We start from the raw sequence: 22006 nt of genomic DNA on the forward strand, positions 1-22006 counted from the left end.
ATGCACTCACATAAAGATTCATTTACATTTCATAATGGCAAAAAAAACAGAGAACAACGTGAGCAAAGCTATCAGAGACAGAACCAGGCAACATTTTAAAATAGCTAAATAAAACTTTAATAGGTCTAGTTGCGAATGTACATAAATTGCACAGCCACATTTTGTCAACACAAATTCCTCTGTACATTATTGTTTTGTCACTGTTGTCAAAGGAAGCAGAATCCAGCAAATACTTTATACTTTCAACATACTTACAAAAGTATTTTCTACAAGATAATAGAAAACATACAACATCTTTTTACTTTATTTATAGCTTTATATTGTGATTGATCTTTTTGTCAGACTGGCTGAACGGAGTGAAGTGTGAGCTCACGGTCCTCTGACTCATACAACATAACTGAGGTGTAAGGTTAATGGGATCATTTATATAACAGCTGAGAAGTCACCATCAGAAACTGAACAGAAAAATACGCAATTTACTTTGTGCAGATGTACTGATGTGGCATTCAACACATGATTCCTTACTGTACAATGCAATTTAAAGCAAGTCTATAACTTTCTGAACCACCACTGTGCCATTCCGACCCATGCTGCTGGTAGTAGCCTAGCATTTAGGTATAATAGCAACCTAGTGTTGAAGTAATTTTCTCAAAAAGATCATTAAAAAAACAAAACAAAACATTTTGTCACAAACCTCGGAGCTGTTTGGTTAAGAAAATGCAAAATAATAGCTTAGCATTTATGCTAACTAAACAGCTGGAACTTATAGCCTTACTACCTGATATAGTAATGGTAAATTATAAATGATAGCTTAGCATTTAGCTTCATGGCAGTTTGGTAATATAGCCACAATGCTAAGCTACTGTGACAGAGGCAAAAGTGGACAGTCAACAGACTAGCAACGTGCCACTTTTATTTATAAATCTACCAACATTAGACAACAAAAGCTACTTTTCATGACAACGTCAAGCAGTTCCATTGGCACCTGATGGTTTATCTTTGATCTAAACAGTAAGTCAGCGTTTGGCTAAGCCACTGTTTGTGTAGCGCAGGTAGAAACGGGTCGTAACTGACTCAGTAATGTTCCTTACACAGCTGAGATTTATTGGTTCGAGCTAACTTTAGCCAGTTAATTTACTTAGAAGGGACCAAGTACAATTTTTAATGTTGGCATGAAAATTCCCAACTGTTAAACTGATGTAAATCTGTGAAGCCATCAGCATAAAAGATGAGTGCTAAAATTCACTGAACTGAATCAAAGTGTCAAAAAACAACGCAGGCACCAAATGATTTTGGTCAAATAAGGGCGGGAATAGCAGTTAGCCTAAAAGCTAAATGGTTGTAGCAGCACATGTGAACAAGTCAAGAAGTTAGTGGAAGGAAAAGCAACTGCTAGAAACAGACTGAAAAGTTTAAGGCCGACTTATTGAACTGAACAATTATGAATGAGTTTTGGTTTTGTTTGTTTGTTAGTTTTTTGTTTTTCAGTCAGAAGAAAAATACTCTAATTCCTGCAGTGTTACGTATGATCTCAGGACTGGATGTCCCATGTGATGATTTTATATATATATGTTTTGTTTCTTGCTACCAGAGGATTGTGTAGTCTGAGGCTATTTACCTCTAATCAAACGGGAAAAAAGTGTAAATATTTATCAGATATAACAATTTCTGTTTGAGCTTTACCAAGAAGAACAAAAAAATCCCTTTCTTCAGTTTTGTATTTTGCCACATTTTTAACCCCCCCCCCCCAAAAAAAAAAAAGAGAGAGAAAAGAAAGTAAAGTATTAACACCAACCACTGAACGTAAAAGTGCATAGAACTAGACTGATGAGAATTACAGGATTGTGCTTGTGAATCTCATCGAGACTGGACTCAGCTTGGCCTGAAACCAACTAGGCATCCTCCATGACTTTCCAAGAGTTGAACTCCTACTCAATCAGTTTTTTGGCTAGCGATATTACACTCTAAATACAAAAACAATAGCTTCAACAGGGAGAACACTGAAAGGTTAATTTAATTGTATAGTTCTACCTGATGAGGACAGATGACCGACTAAGCTAATTTGTATTTACAATATCCATAATGATACAGCAGAGTTTGAGCACAAGATACATTTACAAAAAGCTCTGTTAACAATAGGTAAAAATAATGTAAGCATTTTATTTACACTTTCCCAGGCTGTCCAGCCTCTTCACTCACTCAGTATCATATGTTCACTATATATATCTGCAGCAACCCAATCATCATCATCATTACCACTTTCCAACTGTCAACTAAAGAAAACAAATGATACCGACGCTACTATTGGCTCTAGAGCAAAGATGAAGCATGCAGAGCCTCACAGTTGATGTATATATTTCTGTTACAGGTAAGAGAAATCAATACAAAAATACACAGCATACAGACGATGCGATGGGATGGCGCAATGACGAGAGAGATTAGGACTAAACCCCGTGTTAAGACCAACTGTGACCGACAGCATCTTCACATTCAGAAGAAATGGGGGGATGAAGTAGGCTGAAGGTGAGAAAGGAAAAGAGAAGAAAAGAGAAAAGCGATGATGCCACGAGCATTAACAGAGTCACAGTTTGGATGCAGCATACTTCATTACCACAGACAAACAAAGCAGTGAAGAGAGAAAATGTTGTAACTAAGGAGGCCATTATAACAATGGCTCTCCAGTCCAGTGTATAGTATGAGTGACTGAATTTTAAACAGGTCGCTCAATAGCTCTTGTGCTACCAGAGAAAGAAGACCACAACTCCAAAATTAAAGTCCGGGTTTGACTGATCTGTGTCTTTCAGAGCGGTGATGAGCACCATTCGAAGAACTGATCACATGACTGTGCAAGCTACGCCAAAGCTGCTAGAAACTACTGTACAGACATTCCTCATATTCCAGCTGTAGTGCATAATGTATGTAAAGGGTTAAGCATCATGGACGTGTGAAGGGATGACTGAGGTGACGGTGCTGATCACTGCTCCGTGTGGTCTCCTCCTCCAGGGCTCTAAAGCAAGCTACACACTACAGTCTTTCTTCATCGGCGAAGAAAAATAAAACTAGATCTCACTCCTAAATAAAGGGCTGCTTTTATATTTGAGATTATCAAATATAGGTTTATGTGTGTATACTCTATAGAAGAGGAAATGCATACATCTATATTAAATTTCATTAATATAGTATCACATATAATTCATTTACTTTAGTATTCATAATACATTTAAGTGTGTACTATTTATTTTTCTATCCTTTACAAACCACAGTATAAGTTGTGCCTTTTTTTTCCCCCCCAGAAATGGGACCTGCGGGATAAAGTGGAGGTGTGTTCCTTTCTTAAGGCGTTTCATGTACCAATAGCTTTTCACAAAGTGCACTACGACGGGATGGTGGGGGTGGGGGTCACCGGGACGCTCAGGAACACACCCGAGGAGTGAGGAGGGAAATGGAGAAGATTGTTTTTCCACTAAAAATACCTATTTTTAGCTCCTATTTGGTTCTTTAAAAAGAGTGACTTTAAAATAAAGCACTAGAAAGTAATCTGCTCAAGATAAAATGAAGTGATAATCCTCAATGAGAGTTATTGTTTTTAAGTGCGTCCACCTGGTGACTGAGAGGGAGCGGATTGAAGAGAGAAGAGGAGGAGAAGAGGGTTGCTAGGGTGACCGAGTCTTGCGGTCGTCATTGTGTATGGTTACATAGTGGTTTGTCCCAGGCGTAGGCAGGCTTTCAATTGTCCCAGCGACTGCACACATCCACTGGCAAAGTTTGACTGATGGACATCTTTGAGTCTCATATATACAAGCTCCGCTCCGCCTCCTTTGGCCGCCACCCTGATAATGAAGGCCGTCTGGTGATCTTGTTGTCTTGGTGATCCGTCCATCACGCTGCAGTTCCACCTCCTTTGGCTGACCTTTCCTTCTACGCTGTGTCCAAAAAGTGGGGATGTCCTCTAAAAGTACTGTCTGCTTTTAAAAACACACGCACACTCTCGTAGTCTTTCAAACAGGCATGCATCCATGCATGCGCGGAGACGTCCTCGCATCGAATAACTGTACACTTGCAGGCACCGACACTCACTCGGGGCAGATACAAGACTCTCTAGCAGTTACTACTGTTCCTGAACTCCCCGTTCTCAGTAATCTGCAGTTTGGTGGGGTTGGTCGGGGAGATGCCATTTCGGGTTTGCATGCTGTAGCGCTCCTTCAGCTGGGTCAGGGCGCTCATCAGGCGGGCGTTGGCTGCATCCAGCGATGCTATGCGCTTCTCCTAAACACACACACAAATACAGTTAGAGAAACACCGTGTTGAATCAAAAGAAAATCTGCATCTACATTGAAAATCAGCACACAAAAAAATTTAACAATGTCGGTTGTGACACTAAAAAAAAGACACGAATGGCTCTGCCAGCGATGTGCCCTCAGAATGATGCGGCACTGTGACAGAATTAAAGGGATTCAACAGTCATGCAGGTCATAGATCAGACTGTAGGCTTCTGCTTGGCTGGATGCCGTGGAGGATGTTGCCCTTGACAACGAGCCTATATAAATAAGAAAAAGCATATATTTTCATGTTGTTGAGGAGTATTATTTGTGTTATGTCTTACTTCTGTTATGGTCTTTTAATTTTGTTGATTTCAGTAACATTTCCATTTCATTCGGATAAAGGATTTATACTTCTTAAATTAATATGTCAGGGCCATATGTAAAATTAGTTAAAGAAAATTGAAAGAAAGAAAAAAAAATGGATAAACATGATAAACTAAACGCCACTTATAAAATCTGTTTGTAGGAGTAGTCGCATTTGATCTTCTGAGTTAACTGCATGATGGAGGACGGGCTGAAACAAAGACGCAAGCTTCCCTCCCCGTCTTCATAATGAGCTTTTTATTTTCATTCTCTCTGCCTGTTTACTCAGGGCGACAACAGCCACTGTGTCGTATTTGTTTTCAGAAGCAAAGTCTCATTACTCCAGCGTGAAAGAAAATAATCATCTACGTATATTTGTGCCTGGGTTTTTGTGAATGTCGGGCTGCAGCACAGTTGTATTTTTGTTCCACTTCTATCGTAAAACTTTATGCTCCGTCATGTGTGTGCATGTGTGTTTGCATACATGTAATGAACGCTTCATCCAGAGACAAATGTCACAGTGTTTACATTTTCATTTCCACACACTCGCGCCGCTTAATTCAGAATTTTATTTGCAACTGTCAACATTTAAATTGTGCTTTAAATAAACATGTTTTTCATCTGTTTTAAAAACAGTTTTCTATCAGTGGATTACAGAACAGCTCCATGTTGACAGAAAACTAGTAAAGAAATGTATAAATGAATGGTTTATAAGAGATAGTGGGAGGGAGCTTAGAAATGCTGCTCAGCCGTTCAGGCTTGACACTGCCAGAGCTGAGACAGCTATGAATTAAACATCTCTTTGTATTTCAGTGACCCTTTGTTTCCTCAAGCAGAAGACACAAGTGACAGATACAAATTTTAAACACAAAGACACACCAAACGCAGGAGGTGATAGAACTGTCTAAAACTGACCTGCGCATCAATGATCTTCTGTTTAGAGTCCACAACCGCCTGCATGTCTGAATGATCCTTCTTCAGCTCCTCCTCCACTGACATTAACCTGGAAATGGGATTGAGCAGAGTCCGTGATACAATTGAAGGACAATTGAAAACAGCGTCTTACAGACAGAAGGGCTCCTCTCTCCTACCTGCTGATGATGCCCTTCATCTGCAGGTCCTTGTCGTCCTGCTGTCTGCGCAGGCGCTCCTCCGACTCCTCCAGCCTGGCCTGGTACTCCATCAACACCTTCTGTGCTTGTTCGTCCTGACCCTTCAGACGGGCCTCGTACTCTTCCAGCTTCTGCACAGACGCTCGCAGCTTCTCCTGCAGCAACGCAATCTCCTGCTGGTACTGAATAAAGAGGCAGCGAGACAGGAAGAACATTATCATCACGATAATGATCAGCATCGTCGTCGTCTTCAGCCTGATCAGCAGGTGCCCTTTCTTCATTACCATAGCTGACAAGAACAAAAAAGCAATCTCTCACTCAGGTTTGAAATTGTGTCCTCTTGTTCCCGATAAGTTCTGTCTCGAGCAGGCACTGCCTTTCTCAGGGGAACCACTTGGTTCATTTGCAAGCAGTTCTCATAACAGCCCTTCAATAGTCAACCGGTGTAGCTGCACTACAAACCTTCGCAAATCTGTTATGTCTCTTTAATCAGATGAACCTTTTTCTTTTGAATCAACAAAGCTTTCAAAACTGTGTGTCACCTTCAGCTGTTCACCTCGTCAGACCTCTGCCTTGGCTCAGAAAACAATGACCTGCTGGGATGTTAAACGGGCACAAAACAGAAAAATAAAGGCGAAGGAGCGTCGAATGATTAAAGACATGAAGGAGGTGAGGAGAGAAGGATGAGCCAGAGAAACTGGAGTCAGGTTTATGAGAAAAATCTAAAAAATCTCTCCCTGACCTAACTAGATCACAAAGAGTCTTCTTCAAGAGATAAAAAATACATTTTTTTGAGAACTTAAGGACAACATAAGATTAAATATGTAATGTTCACAGTTGGAGTTAACATACATCTGCTTATTAGCACTCAATACAGAGTCTGATGGAGTGTTTTTAATTTTTAGTTTTACATGCACTCAAAACTGTTAATATCAAACAGATGAAGGGATCACCAAGGTCATGAAGCTTCATCCTCTGGGGAAAATGAATATCTGTGCCACATTTCATGGCAATCCAACAAAAGCTGACTGATATTTTGGGAGAAAAGTGCTGGATTCCTACTCGCCAAGCTGCTGCAATCCAAGAAATTCATTATACTTTGATATAGCTCCTCTTGGCTAGAACTTTTCCTATCATCATCATCAATGTTGCAATCATTTTTAATATATTAACACATGTTTCGCCTTAGCAGCCTAAACTAAGACTAAACAGAATCCAAATGACCAATTTATATTTCCATCATATCATATCTGAGCAGGCTCCAGCTCATCAATCAGCAATAAGTGTTGGCAAACATTGTGAAAGACGGACTATCAGAGCGCCCTGATCAGATTCAATTACAGTGAAGGATGCTGCTGGGATCATTTATCTTTCCTTGTCACCTTCGACTAGTTTTCTCACGTCACTCTGCAGCTAACCACTGGGACATTTTACCCATAACCCCCCACTTCCCAGGAGGAATAGTGACCCCTGATAGATTTATCTTATCGTCTGCTTTACACTTTTTCTTCTCATCTCTCCCTGTCCAATATCCCACAGCTCTTGTCCTTAGATCGCCCGAGAATGAATGACATCTACTGTATCTGTAGCAGCCTTTGTCTTTCCCCCTCAGTCCCCGCAATGGTCTCCCTCAAATACACAATGCAGCCAGCTCTGCACAGCACTGATGACTTTCCACGTGTCCTCTTCTCTTACCTGGACTACAGGAGGCCAAAGAAACTCACCCACAGTTTGAAAACTACAGTAAATAAATTCTATATATTCGTCAGAGCTGAATTCATACTCCTGCACTGGCATAAGACAGTTTTGCTGAAATATAACCCAGCGTCTTTGCACTGCTGACCTTTTCTAAATATGTATAAATGACTCATCACGTATGGCTTTAATATTGACTGGGACATTTATCCTGACAACAGGACAAAAGCAAATAGGTTTGAGCAAATATCTCTCTGCACCTGCTGTTCTGGTTTTCCAGGATATGTCTCCAGCAATAAGAATATATTCTTTGTATTTCAAAGTTTCTGTTTCTGTTAAAACAGAAGTGAAAGTAAGATTGGCCCTCGAAGAGAAGCTTTAGGGAAATGCATGAAATTCATAAAAACAAAAGTCTCCAAATACTGGAGGGAGTTTTCATGAGAATTGCATAAAAGATTATTTTTCACCTAAAGAATAAGAACCTATTTCCTGCCATACAAGAAAAAAAGAAATATTTGTATCTGTACTATACATATGTAGTAGAAATATTTCAAATTAAAAGAAACAGACGAATGTAAATTTGAACTAAAATATAAACCAAACAGATTCCCCAGTATGAGCTAACATAGTAAATGATTTGATTATTAGGCCAAAAATAAAATGAGGCAGCATGTGTGACATGTGTGGGACATAACAGGATGATTTCATGGATGGTCAGTGAAAGCAGCATATGAATCAATCCATTAATTGTATTAACTGTAACATAGCTGAGACATATTAAGTCATAATTCCATACCAAATTAAAAAAAAAAAAAAAAAAACACGCCCCATTTTAAATGCGTTATGTTTCTCTTTTTCTGTCTGTTAAAACAAATACGCTTTGTATGATTCCAAATAATATGGAATAAGTTTGGCAGGAAGTTTTGTGTTATCTTTCTGGATAAGTATTACTGGAAATGTTCATTTCCAGCACAGTGTTAGCAAAGCGAAGCAGAAAATGCTGACATGGTCTGATTAAAGTATTTATTTAAATCAGATTTATTGAAATTCCTGAAAACAAAAGCATTCCTTAATTCCTCAATTAAGATGACTGAATATGTACAGTATGTACAAATCAACGTGACTCCCGAATGTTGGGCCGGCATTGTTCAAACTGTATGGATCATCAGCGGCAGCTTGTGTGTCAGCTGCTGAGGAAGATGCTGTTTTACAATTCTTCCCTTGTTGCCGCTCTGCTATTTTAAGGTGGCTGTGGCTTCTTTGTTAAGACTAAAGTCTTTGCCTTCTTTGGTTGCTCTCTCTGCCTGGGCTGCTGGCTTTCATAAAGTATGAGCTATGTCAGGATGACTGGTTTGTATTCATTATGGATGGAGAGAAAGTGAAGGGGCCATGTGGCAGCCAATCAAAGCACGGCAGCGAAGCGGAGGGTGAGTATTTGTAAAGGTTGCTGCGGAGGGAAGCAGGCGACGTCGGCAGATGAAGCAGCAAAACGTCACTTTCTGTCTCAATTTCTCACAGCAGATGCAAGTGCACATAAGCTCAAACGTCTGTGTGGCTGTACTGCATGCACGTGCACACACACACACACACACGCACGCACGCACGCCTGCTTTAGGCTATTAATTTCATTCCAAAGACGGCAAGAAAGAAGGAAGGTAGTTGTGAAGGTGTGGAGATTTTATTTGGGTTAAGAAAATATTTTTAATGAAGTAAGAAGGTTAAAGCTGAACACTCCAACACTGAAACAGTGCATGACTGCAAATTTTACTTCTGTAGGTTTTTTTTTTAGCTGTGTTCACAAAAGAAAGTCCTCAAAATGCAACAAGTGACTGTTTAATATAACAACAACAATTGTAATTTATTTGGCTCAGAAAAAACTCCAAATATACCATCTTGAATACAGTTATTTTCCACGCCATATATCACATACCTGTACCTCAATAACCTGAATATATTTTGGATTTTGGACTGCTGGATGCATAAAATAATTAGACTTTTTAAAGCTCCTAGAAGTTTTCTGAAATTACAGACTGATTAATCAAGAAAAGAATCAGCAGATTAATCAATATTCTTCAGTCATAATTTTGATATTCCACCTTGCCTGCAATATTTGGCTGCACAAATTTGCTGCCTGTCATAATTTCGCTCTTCCATTGTTACTTTTTCGCCAGTTTGCTGCTGGATGTGAAAATAGCAGGACAATGTCGTAAATAACATCACTGTGAATAATTTCCTCTAAAATGAGAGCTTAAAGTATCATGGGGTCATATGAAGAGCACTACATTTCCTATTTACCAGCACTATTTGTATTACAAATGCGCATATAACAGATTAGATTAGAAAGGCAAGGGCAATGTGAGAATAGATACAGCTGATAAGTGAGTGTGCTTTCAGGGAGGAAGAATATGAGGGAACTAATGAGAGGTAAAGAAAGGAGGGAAAGTACAGCTGAAGTATCGGGACTGAAGGCTGAGGTGGTTTGTGGAAGGAGGGATTGGTAAAAGTCAAAAGTGGGATGAGGAGGCTGGTTACCTTCTCCACCTGAGTCAGATCCCCTCTGTTTCTCAGTGACTCGGGCTCCATCCCCTCATGGTCTAAATACTGCACATTCATATTCAATAGCCAGGCTGCTGTGCGGTCCAGCGCACTGGGGTTCACTGGGGAGGGGGCCTAGTGAAACCAACAAAACACACACATACACACGCGCGCACACAGACACACACACACATATGCACACACATGAGCTGAGTGCAAGTGACCGGGAGGGCAAAGGGCAGGGGGAGGGAGAGGGGAGGGAGGGGGGAGGGTTGCAACAATAGCACAAAAACAACAGAAATAAGCTTGAAATCTGGATTGGAAGCAGCAGGTGGAATGGACTCACACTCCTGTCCTCAAGCTCACACACACCCTGCAGCACACACACTGAAGCATGACTTACACACGTGTGTGTGTACACCTACAGTAGTATGGCAGGTAAGGCCTGAAATCAACCTGAAGATACGACCATCTGAAGTGCGTGTCTTTCTATTTGCCACATCTCTGATGAGGACAGAGCGAGGCTATTAGGGCGCACGAGTGGAAACGCTGGAAGGCTTTTGAACAGGCAGGAAATAAAATGAGCAAAATATTAGTAACCAAAAAAAATGGACAAATCCGAATAAAAGAGAAAATGAAATGAAACTTTGCATCAGCCTGGACATAAAATATTAATTAAACTTTCAAGTTATTGGCTCCAGTGCTGTCGCTGGTTTCTAATGTCAACGGACAACCTCTTTGGAAAAAGGTCATTTAAATCCAGACAGTTTAAACTGAGATATGAATCTACAGTCATCTATAATCGATGTTCAGCTTCTTTTTTTAAAAAGAAAACAAATGATCTTTTGTCTGGGATCAGACTGTGACGGAGAGCAACTGACTGAAATCAACAGACAGGCTGCACCAACTTTCTCATTTTTCCACCAACAGGGCTAAGAGTTGACACGCATGCTATTGTGGTCATAAACCAAGAACCATGTATTGAACAAATTACAATTTTGATGATGTGCTACATCACCAAAGTTATTACAGTTCATCCTGAGGGGAAAATAAATGTCTGTTTATAATGTTACGGCAATTGATCAAACAGTCCATCTACCGCTTCGCTCCAAATTACAAAATCACATGACAGAATATGCTAATCTTCCTTTGGGCACTCCGGATGGATGTCTGGGAATCCATTCAGTAAATGTTAAGACTATTTCAGTTACCGACTGACCGCAGCCATGCAGCCAGAGGGCCTGAAATAATTATTTAAAAGATGTTTTATCAGAAAGACCGCCAGAAAATGTTACTTTATCTGCCAATAATGAATATAGACTTTCCAGCAGTGACACTGAAGGGAGAGCCAGTTTAAAAATGAAGGCTTCCCACCATGACCACAAACAAACTGCAAAAATACACTGGCCCAATAATATTCTTGAGGTCTGTTTGCTCTCGCCTGGAGTCCATGTAAGCACATATATTGCTTGTTAATAAGATGCTAATTGTGCATCAACCACCCCCATTCTCAGCCCATTAAACTTGACCAGTAAAACAGTGGTGAAGTGATGAGCTGGTTTATGCAAATTACTGTCATTACACGCGCAACGACCATAGTTGATTAGGGCACAAAGTGCAGAGCATCTGTGCCGAGTCCACCCACGCAGCCTTCCTCAACATGCTGTGAGACAAACGGGGGGGTTTTCGTCATAGCAACTTTTTTTGCCACTTATTTCAGGTGATTGCCAAAAGATGAGATTTCTGAGTGTGGCTGTCTTGAATTCACCTAAATGAATACATGTGTACGCTGCCCAGGACTGATTCCCAGCTGATTCCCGTACCTGTTTGTGCTGCGCCCTCTGCTTGGTCTCAGGACTGTCACCTTTGGAGGAAGAGGACTGCTGTCGTAACCGAGCCCCGCTGCCCGGCCAGTCGGGGGATGATGTCATCATGCTGCCGGAGGAGGGCCTGGGGTAGGGTCCGCTGTTGAGCAGGTTTGGAGGTGTGCGGCCCCGAGTGATGCTCTGAGGCGGAGGTTGGTCTATCCTCCGCTGGGGGCCGGCACTGTTCTGTCTGGGGACGGTAGGCTGGTGAGGTGTGTCTGTGAGGGACAGCTGTCTGCGGTTGAACTCTCCAGAACGCCTGGTGTACTCATCCCCGCTGCTGCCCCCTCCACCGCCTCCTCCTCCAACTCCTCCACCACTGTGGTTCAAGAAGGTGTGTTTCCCTCCTGCTGGTCCATCCTCGTTGTTGCTATGGGAACTGACCGAGCTGTGGCACTCTGAGCCCGAGTCGGTCATTCCCCGAGGGGAGACCGGCAGGCAGGCTGCCATCTGGTAAACTGGATTCTGAAAGGAGAGGGGGGCGAGCAGCTGGGCAGGTCGACCCGGGGTGCTTTCTGTACCAGGGGTGGTGGGGGTTTGGCCTGGCCTCCTCAGAGTGGGCCCTCCTAGGATGTGACCCTGTGGGACTCTGGCTGCCCAGCCCGCACCAGAGGCCGGACCTTCACCCAAGGCGTCTGACGTACTGGGACCTGGGCCGCCTTCCAGACTGCGCGGGTCCTGCAGGTCAACCATGGACAGACTCTTGCTGCCGTTGGGCATCCCCAGGTCTGGCTCATTGGTCTCTGAGTAGCTTGAACTCCGTGCTGGGGAGGCCTGGATCCCTGAGCTGCGTGTCACAAAGAATAGGTCCTTGTTTTCTGGGGTGGGCGACGGTAACCTGGTGAAGTCAACCAATCTGAAAAAGTCAAACAATAGAATAAAATGAATTAAATAAATCTCTAGGGAAATACGTTCAGATGAAAACACGAACCTGAATGTGAAATTAATTCACATTAATATTCGAATTTTAGACGTGGAAAAAAATTTGAGTAACATGAAAATGAAATAATCCAAAACCATTTCCAGTCTTACACACTCATAACGTAGTAACCTTTGGACATACTGAAATGGAAATTCAAACTATTTTCATACTCGTACCCGGCTGTAAAGGTTACATTCATTATTAAAATCAAAATGCAATTTTTAAACTACTTGAAGCTTTTGACATTTCATTTTGAAGTAGCAATATTCCACCGCAATTAGTGAAACAGAACATTCAGTCTGTTTAATGTACATAACACCATAATCTTCTGGTGTCAAAATAAAAACAAAAATTTAGTTAGTGAGGAAATCAATCTCTGTTGGCAGGACTTCATGCCCTGGAACCTGAACATGTCTTGTCGTGGTGGACTCCAAACGTGATGCTGAAGTTCGGAGCGCTGCTCCTCCGGGAGGCTGCAAATTTAGTGTCGCCAGTTTGTTTGTATTTCCTGATTAGCATGGAAGACTGCCAATCTCCCAATAATAATGATTTATCTTCCATTGATCTTTGTCATTCGCATCACGTGCACATCCTCCGTCTTTCCGTGTCCTACTCCCTCCGTTTCATCGCCCTTTCCTCCTTTAACTTATTTCTCCTTTTCATTCTGCTCAATTTCTTTCCCCTTTGCAATCTCAGCACCGTCTCCTCTTTTTCTTTCTCCAGCTTTTCGTGTCACTGGTTAGTAGATGAGAAGCAATTAGGTGAAAATGGTGCACTCATTTGAATGCTGCTTCAATCTAATGGCTTGCTGATGAGAATATACCACCTGCACACAGACACACATTGGCAAGGGCCGATATGTGAGCAGTTATTGTGATAAAATGAAGAGTCTCTGACATCAGGTCATATAGCAACATCACCTAATTAGGTTTATTGAACCTCTGATGAGGATAATGATGCCAGCTGTCTGACTGTCTTCCTGTTTTTCCTGTTGTCTCATCTTCCAGCTATAAGCAATACATTCTCATGTACCTGCCCGCACACTGGAGGTGCCTTGTTTGCCAGCCGTGCTTTCACTGACGATTATTCATACCCTTCTGCCCCTTTTTGTCACTGTGCTTCCATGTTAATCTTTCAGAGTTTCACCTCGCTGCTGTTGTTGTTGTTGTTCTGCCAGGGAGTAAGAGGACAGAAGATACAAGAGATAACGCCTTGTCTGAGTGTGCATTCACCTACAGGAGAACACCTGAGCCTTCATCTGGCTGATCTAAACAAGCAGGGGTGGCACTCTGACTGTGTCTTAGTCCCCCGGCCCAGACAAATTTTAGCATTTTGCAGAACTGGTGGTGTTAAAAAAAACAAAAACACCCTATATGACTTTGAAGGCCAATGGGTGTGCTGCATCTGTAATGACAATACAGTTGGGCCCAACTGTAACCCTAACCCCCTAACCCGAACCCAAACCCTAACCCATGCAATATTTTTGAGTTAATACTTGAATTAATACTAATCCCAAACCAATCTGTTCTGTAATAAGCTCGAAATCACTTTCAAACCCGACCGCTCGCTGATGAAGTACACAGAGTGTTGGCCACCGGCATAATCAATAAAGACAAGAGCTGTTCAAAGTTCAAAGGCATGGCGTGGTAACACAATAAGTGAAAAGCTCAACACAGCTATGTGTGCACATTGATGCTAATAAGTGGATCTTTCCACTTGTGTATTTATGATCAGAAAACATGCAACAAACATACGAAACTGTTTGGTGTACATAGATCAATAAAGTTTGTTTGTACTCGCTGAGATCAAAAAAACATTTCCTACCCTGAAAGGTCATTGTCTATGACCATCTTCTGCAGACCAGTGGAGATGCTGCAGCCTGCCTCGGCGGGAGGTGAGCCCATCTGCTCCGAGGACTGTCCTGATGTCATCTGGACACTTGATGGGTTAGACAGAGCGGTGTTCACCTCCCGCAGGATCCTGGGCAGAGGACCCAGCTTGGAGGCAGCACTCTGTGGAGACAGCCACACAATTAAGGCCGAGCCTAATTTAATATTACTCTGGGCCACTTCAGTTGGAACGTTAATTGGAGTTTTATTTGATTGAATTTGATATTTGTATATTTTTCAGACCTTGTTATGTTCATAGTCTGATGGACTAGCCAGACTTGCTGCAATTGTTGAGAAATAATGGTTTAGGGAACTAGATGCTCTACCAAAAGAAAGAAACAAAAACAAACAAAACAAAAAAAAAAAACAACTAACCTTTAGTTAACTATTACTAGCTTCTCATCTGCTACCAAAGCTAATGCAAACGTCATTGTAAATCCATTAATATGGCTCATCAAGCCTCCGAGGCTTCATAGTGCTCTCTTGTGCAGCATTTATGTAACACAATAATAAATGATTGATTTTATGCACAGTAAACATCCTTAAGGAGTATAAGCATAATTCAAGTTCTGTTCATGCCGTTCAACCTGATTATGCACTGGAGATCTTTGTACAAGGTCGCTCCTTTCCTTTTTGAAAGCTACAGGATATTTCTGAATCTACGGCGTATTGGTATGAATGCCTATTGTTAATAGAAATGGTGTTCAGTTTTTAATGCAGTTATATACTGCATGGACAATGTCAGTATCTTTATCAAACGCTGTGTGGGTAAAAGGTATTTTTAGAAGAAAAGATCTGGATCATTTTGGATCATATTTTACAGTACCTGGTCCATCTGAGACACCACCTCAGAGAGGAGGGAGTGCAGTGTGGAGAGTTCCCTGCCGAGGTCAATATACCCCTCGAAGCCAGCCGTGTTGGAGATTGTCTCTGGATTGGAGATCTCAAGCAAAAAGCGCTGCATATTGGTCCACTCATGCTCCAGGAACTGGTTCATGAAGGACATGTACTCTTCCTTGTTACCAAATCTGCAGCAAAGGAAAGGCACCAAAATAATTGTACAAATTTGATTTCAGCTATTTCCACAATTTTTGGTAAAAGGATTGGTATAGTGCCAAAAACACAAACTCACTTGGTGAAGTTAGCCAGGTTTTGGGTGACCTTTGCGATGAGGGTGAGTGTTCGTGCCGTGCGGTCGTCAGGATACTCCTGCATCAAATTGAAGAGCGAGGGGGACATGATAGCTGGACAGAGAAAGCGCAGGAACAAAGACGCGCTGATCAAACGCTCACTGATGTCAGGTCGGCCCCGGTTGCTGCATTCCTGCCGCCATGATGCAAAGACCTCCTTCAGTTCTCGTGGAAAGACACTGTGAAGAATAGGGGACAAGCCAGAAGCTCATTGTTGAGCAAAAACCAACAATTATCTTTGATATTGTGTAGTGGAGACAAATGACACAAACAAGACTGATTCACTTCAGCCACATCTCACCAAGTTAAATTTAAGACTTTTAATAAAGGTTCAAGTACAGTTGATTAACTGTTTGAGGGTCATATTGCCCAAAGCAGGAGGGCTGACAAGGTCTTGAAATATTTTTAGGAGCAGTGTATACAAAATGTTCCCAGTAAAGGCATGAAACCCAAGCTGGACCGGGTGAAGTTGCAGGAAATGGATGGTTAGATTAAGTGAAGGTCCACATGTGAAGTCCATATGAATCAATGCACGTTACTGCTGATGACAATGATACAAAATGGGTCAGTTAGTTTGTCTGAGTTTGGTATTTTCCATATTTTCTCAGGACAGACTGACATGTTAGTGACCCTGACAGTTTATCGCATGACACACTTGGGTAATAAAATGCGATTTATGTGTTTTATTTATGATTAAGATCCTCTGGAATAAAATTTTTCATCCAAGGGAAAATACAGGAAATAGGATGTTGACGCTATATATCTCTTTTTGTGTTGTATCACATTAAATACAGCAGGACACACAAGATTTATGGTCAAGTCTGGATACTGTTATGAGTTACATGTCATTAAAGTCTCCTTGGCTCAAAGAATGACTGTTCATTTTTTGAGACGTACTATTGCATGCAGTGTTACACAGAAAGAGAAAAAAAAAAAAGAAAGTTGAATTCCAGTATTCACCAGTATGAGTTGATGATTTTGCAGAAAGCCAACTCGCAGCACATCTTCAGGTTGCTCTGGTGCTCTGGCAGGTCACCGGACGAACACTTGGACGGATCCACCTCACAGTTCTCGTCTGACTCGTACAGAGCCTTGATGAACTCACCTGAGAGAAAAAAAAAACAGTTTTTTTTTGTTTGTATTTGAGATTTGAAGTGGTTGTAAAGAAAAGTGTGATGCCAAAACCAGAGGGAAAAGTTTTATATTGTCATCGAGACAGAAGTTAAGACTAATTATGGAGTAAAACAAAGGAAGACAGATGCCTTTCTAGTTTGACCTCTGATGGAAAACACAAACACTTAAATATACAGAGGAGTCTTTTAAATTTACCAAAGTAACAAACGAACAAACAAACAAAAAACTGCGTTAGATAATCATGTTCTCTTTGTTGCCTCCATGTCCATAAAACACATGAAGGCGGGTCATCTTTATTTTGGCAGTGGTCTGAGATTGTGATTCTACTTTAATTAATATAATTGAGATGGGGAACAGGAGTGACTTTTGTCCCGTGCAGACTGCGGAGGAACTTGGCTGTCCTTGTGTTGCCCAAGGCGCAAAAACAGCAATGCATAATTGTCTCGCCCTCAACATTTCCCTGAATCAACCCTGAGAAGGACCTGGGAGGCAAAGACAGCTACAGCTCCAAAGACAGACACGCAAACGCACGGAAAGTTATAAACACATGCAGAGCATTAATATTCGCAGCATACAAGGTGAATGCCAAAAAGGATGTGTGTTATTTGGAGATTAAACTACAGCTGTGAGAAACAGCATACAGTACGAAGAGCACTTATTATCAGGACTGAAGTCAGACAAACAAACTTTCTGTCTGTCACAGCTTGTTAAAACCTTTCGCCTTTTTAGGTTATGTCTCTTTAATTGTATACCTCCTGAACATTATTTATATGCAACCCAACTTTAACTACTCGATCTTAACCTTCTTCTAATTAGCAATAAAGTTCAGTTGCAGGTGGAGCAAGTTGATCAGAGTAAAAATTGAGATAACAGGAATTGCTGCGCTTGTTTCTCGAGTAGAGCAATTCTTCTAAAGAGTGGTCAACTGAGCACAACATTTCATTAACAGATGTCAGAGGTAACTAAACAATTTCCAGCGTAAGGGAATGACTAAGCCCAGAGGTGTGTGCAAAGATATGTGAGAGCAAAATATATAGTGGGAACAAAAGTGAACTTTTTTTTTTTAACCTGATGGAACAAACATAACAATGTTCTAGTTGTTTTCCTGCCCTGCAGCCTGCAGAACACACACACACACACACACACACACAATGCCGTAGCAACTAGAAATATGAATGGGCAAACTAGACACTGACAAACACAAAATAACTAAAATTTGTGACAAGGGTGACTGAGAGTTTGTACATAAAACAGACTTGGCTCAGATGGACGACTCACCGAGAGCATCCTGCAGGTACTTCTGCCCCACCAGTTTGAGGTATTCCTCGATGGCCTTTGTAGCTAACGTGTTCTCTCTGAAGATGAGGTGCTCGTTCTCCCCGCAGCGGTCAACCTCCGACATCATCAAGTCAGTGAGGAAGTCCTATAAAGAGACGAGACAAACATGGAGTAACCGGCAAGTCCTGATAAATCTCACGTGACCGCCACAGCAGACGTAAAACATGTTTATGAATCAACAGACACAAATTTGCTAGAGGACTCACATCTTTAATAAAAATGTTCTTCACTTTCATTCAATTGTTCAAAAGCTGTGGATGAGTGAAAAACGGGAAATTGCTGTCACTGTCGCGCCCGCATATGAAGGATGAACAGGCAATGATCAAAACGAGAGACAAAATGTGGACATACAAAACATCCTATGTTGTTTTATGTGTTATTTGTTTGTACTGGAGAAATATTAAAAGGTTTTTAAAAAGTGAGGGCTATGAGAGCTATGTCCGATTAATCAGGCGAAGAAAAAGAACCAGTGGCAATAAAGCATCCAAAACTTTAAGTTTGATGGAGAAGAAGCCATCTGGGCATGAATCATCCCTCATTTATATCCCTTCAACAAATTTGTAGGAGTGTGAGTCTCCTGGCGGCTTGTTAAATCAGGGGAGTCGGTGCAGCGGCGAGGGAGAAGAGAGGCAAGTGACAGATGTATGCAGAGGAACAGACAAGGAAGATCGGAGGTTTTCAAAGAACAGAGGTGGAGACGAGAAGTGAACAGAGCATCTCAGGTGGTTCTGCGCCTAATTAAAGGTCTACCACAGAGAGCCAATCCACCACTGATGCCCTTTTGGTTATATTAGACATCGAGTGGGGTCCAAAAATCTGAGATCCCAGATTTTCCCCATCAGGAAAGCAGTCCCAGACTTCTGGATATAAAAACATCATCCTGCACCGGCTCTGATGGAGTCACAACAGGAGACAGTCTGTGCATACAGCAGCAGACAGCTGTTTGGCCATAAGTAGAAACTCAGATAGCATCACGGCTGCACTGTGCAGGAAGCCAGGTAGGATTTTGTAAAGTCAGCTGGAGAAATGTAGTGCGGTCTGATGAGACCAAGTCTGACCTGAGCTCTTCTGGCCATGAGCCTGAACACAACCGCGTTGTACAGCACATTAACATAAACATACATTCCCCAGTGTGATGCACGGTGGTGGCACGTTATGCTTCACTGTATCTGACCCGAGAGGACGTCTGGGAGGATGGAGGGTAAAATAATATACAGAGAAATCCCAAAGGAGAAACCTGCCCAAGCATAAAGCCAAACCTACACAACAATATTAATGTTGTGGAGCGCTGCACTCGGAGTCCAGAGGGGGTGACAGTAAATCTTTACTCCGGACTCCAGAGGTATCACTCATGGCAGCAGCATTATCCTTTAGATTATTGTTTTGTTTGTTTGATATAAAGCTGTTAGCACGTTGGTAAAGAAAGCTTCTTAACAATGCATTTGTAATCCTTTTTAATTTTAAGATCTCATTGGAGAGGGAGGAATATAAAGTTAGTGAAACGGGATCCAGCGGGCAGGAGCACCTAAAACACACAGACGGCTGAAGAAACCCGACCTTTTGTGGCAAATGGACGCACATCCCATCATTAAACCAGGGGTCTTATGTGTGCCGGTGTTTGTGTGCGTCTGCATGTGCATTTTTTTTTTTTTTTTTTGGAAGGGGGGGTAAAATGTCATTCCAATTATGATCTTTCCTCTAACCTCTACCCCTCTGTGCCTCATCCCCTCCCTCCTCTCTGCTCTCTCCTTACACGGCCACTGAGGCGAAGCAAACCCAGACCTGATTACAGACGACAGGCCGATGAAATGGAGGAGGAAAGACACAGAGTGGGAGAAGGAAAACTGAGAGAGAGACATCAAGAGAGAGACAGAAGAATAACTGAATTTTAACCGGTGGTGGTCCCGAGAAAAATGATCCAACCACTTTAAGCTACAATGTCTCACGGCGAAAGGCTGCAAAGTCGACAGGCTGAACTGTATTTTTCCAACAAAACTTATTGACTTATTAATTTACTTCCAACATACAGCTATAAGACTATTTAATATACTGTAATGGACGCTGAAAAAACACAAATGTACCATACATTTGTCTTTTGTCATGTATCTTCTGCATAAATTATCATGACAATTTTTCAGCACACACCATATGCTCTTGACGATTTAATTCTTCGACAACAGGCTCGCTGTTATCACGACAATATGCTTTCAATTTGTTCCTACAGCAAGTTAATTTGGTCGTAAGTGGGGCTGTTGGGAAAATTCTTGGCTTCAGAGGCAACATATCAGTTTTGCTTTGTGGTTACAAATACAAACAAGGAAAATATGAATTTGTTTCTTTTGTCAGAGAGACTAAGTGCTGCCACCTGTGAGGCTTTACATGGGCACAGCGGTGCTCCGAGTTAAATGCTAATTTGAACGCACTCACAATTTATTGTCCCTTTCTATCTCTGGGGACAACGGTAGGAAATAAATCCATGACTTGATTGTTTTATCTCTGACAAATTCCCATTACTGATTCAATAAACCAAATGAAACAGACTACACCAAACCAACTATAACGGCACAAACACAAGGAGCAGCTGGGGTTGACTGGAGTGTCAATAGTCGATATTTGGCTATAACACAAAGTTTTGGACAAACTGAAATGACTAAATATTGATACCAGACAACCAAAAACATGTTTGCTGGCTTATCCGTATGCCACAACTCATAACTAAAACCAAAATTTTGTTTCCAGAAGAAACACACTGAAATAACTTCAAATAGACCCGTTCAAGTGGTATTTATTTCACACTGACATATGTCAAAACCAGACGCTGCCTGAAAGCCTGAAAGCTGGGAAACTGATGCAAAGAAGCATACTGGACTGGATACTGGACAGAGCATTACTCACGAACGACCACCAGGAACATAAAAGCCTCAGAGATCGTGCCCTAAAAAGAGACTGGAGCTCCTGTCATCCATCAGCCTTTTGTCCGACTCCCTCTCTCTCTGCTACAGTGCTAATAAGGAGAAGTAGAACACTCTCTGTATCTCTGCCACATCTCATCAGCCAAACCATGCCTCAAAAAAAAAAGAAAAAAAAAATCCAACACCCCATCACAATGCAGAGAAAGGAGAGTAATATGGGGAGAGAGCGGTTGATGAAGCACGGCTGATCAGATCTAATAAATAGTACATAGTCCTGTTGAAAATGATGAAGTTTCCTGTAGATTGCATTACTCGCTAATAAATTCCATAAACTCCTGTCCATAGCAGTGCTGGACACAAAACTATCCAATCTACACCAGGCCCAGCTCCGTGTGTGTGTGTGTGTGTGTGTGTGTGTGTTCAGTGCTCACAGCTCTGCTTGGCATTATTCCACTTCATAGTGTTTTCAGCGTTTAGCAGTTTATTAGCTGACACGGATGAACACAGGGCGCATATCGAATTCGAAGAAACAAACTAATCTGCAAGATTATTATTCTCTCGCTGCAAGTGTCAAATTCTGTCAAACACGAACAGCCAGCCAAGAAGAAAAGGGGGGGAAATAGTGGGCATATTCATGCTTAGTGCTCACACAGATGTGTTTTGTGTTTCTATGGAAATTTAAAGAAGACAAACATGAGAGTGAGAGCACATAAATGCCTTAAAAGGATAATACTGCAGCAAGACAGAGCCAAAAAGTCTTTTCTTCTAAACTGAGCCTCTTGATAACAG

At 41.7% G+C, this 22006-nt stretch overlaps 1 protein-coding gene across 5 annotated transcripts in view; it reads right to left on the reverse strand.

The window, feature by feature from the left end:
- Positions 1-99: 99 nt before the first annotated feature.
- dab2ipb (DAB2 interacting protein b) overlaps positions 100-22006 on the reverse strand; it is a 79357-nt gene continuing 57450 nt past the window's right edge. For 2 of the 5 annotated variants that reach the window (XM_029515022.1, XM_029515021.1), the window contains exons 5-14: positions 18246-18390; positions 16794-16938; positions 15776-16012; positions 15470-15671; positions 14579-14766; positions 11791-12688; positions 9965-10102; positions 5717-5919; positions 5541-5628; positions 100-4266 (exon numbers count right to left, since the gene is read on the reverse strand). In XM_029515022.1, the coding sequence (XP_029370882.1) occupies positions 4099-4266; positions 5541-5628; positions 5717-5919; positions 9965-10102; positions 11791-12688; positions 14579-14766; positions 15470-15671; positions 15776-16012; positions 16794-16938; positions 18246-18390 (2412 nt within the window). In that variant the 3' untranslated portion in view covers positions 100-4098. The remainder of the gene's footprint in view (positions 4267-5540; positions 5629-5716; positions 5920-9964; positions 10103-11790; positions 12689-14578; positions 14767-15469; positions 15672-15775; positions 16013-16793; positions 16939-18245; positions 18391-22006) is intronic. The other 3 variants (XM_029515019.1, XM_029515018.1, XM_029515020.1) reach the window with 2 other exon arrangements.

Source organism: Echeneis naucrates, chromosome 12 (assembly GCF_900963305.1).
Source record: "Echeneis naucrates chromosome 12, fEcheNa1.1, whole genome shotgun sequence".
Lineage (NCBI taxonomy): Eukaryota > Metazoa > Chordata > Actinopteri > Carangiformes > Echeneidae > Echeneis > Echeneis naucrates.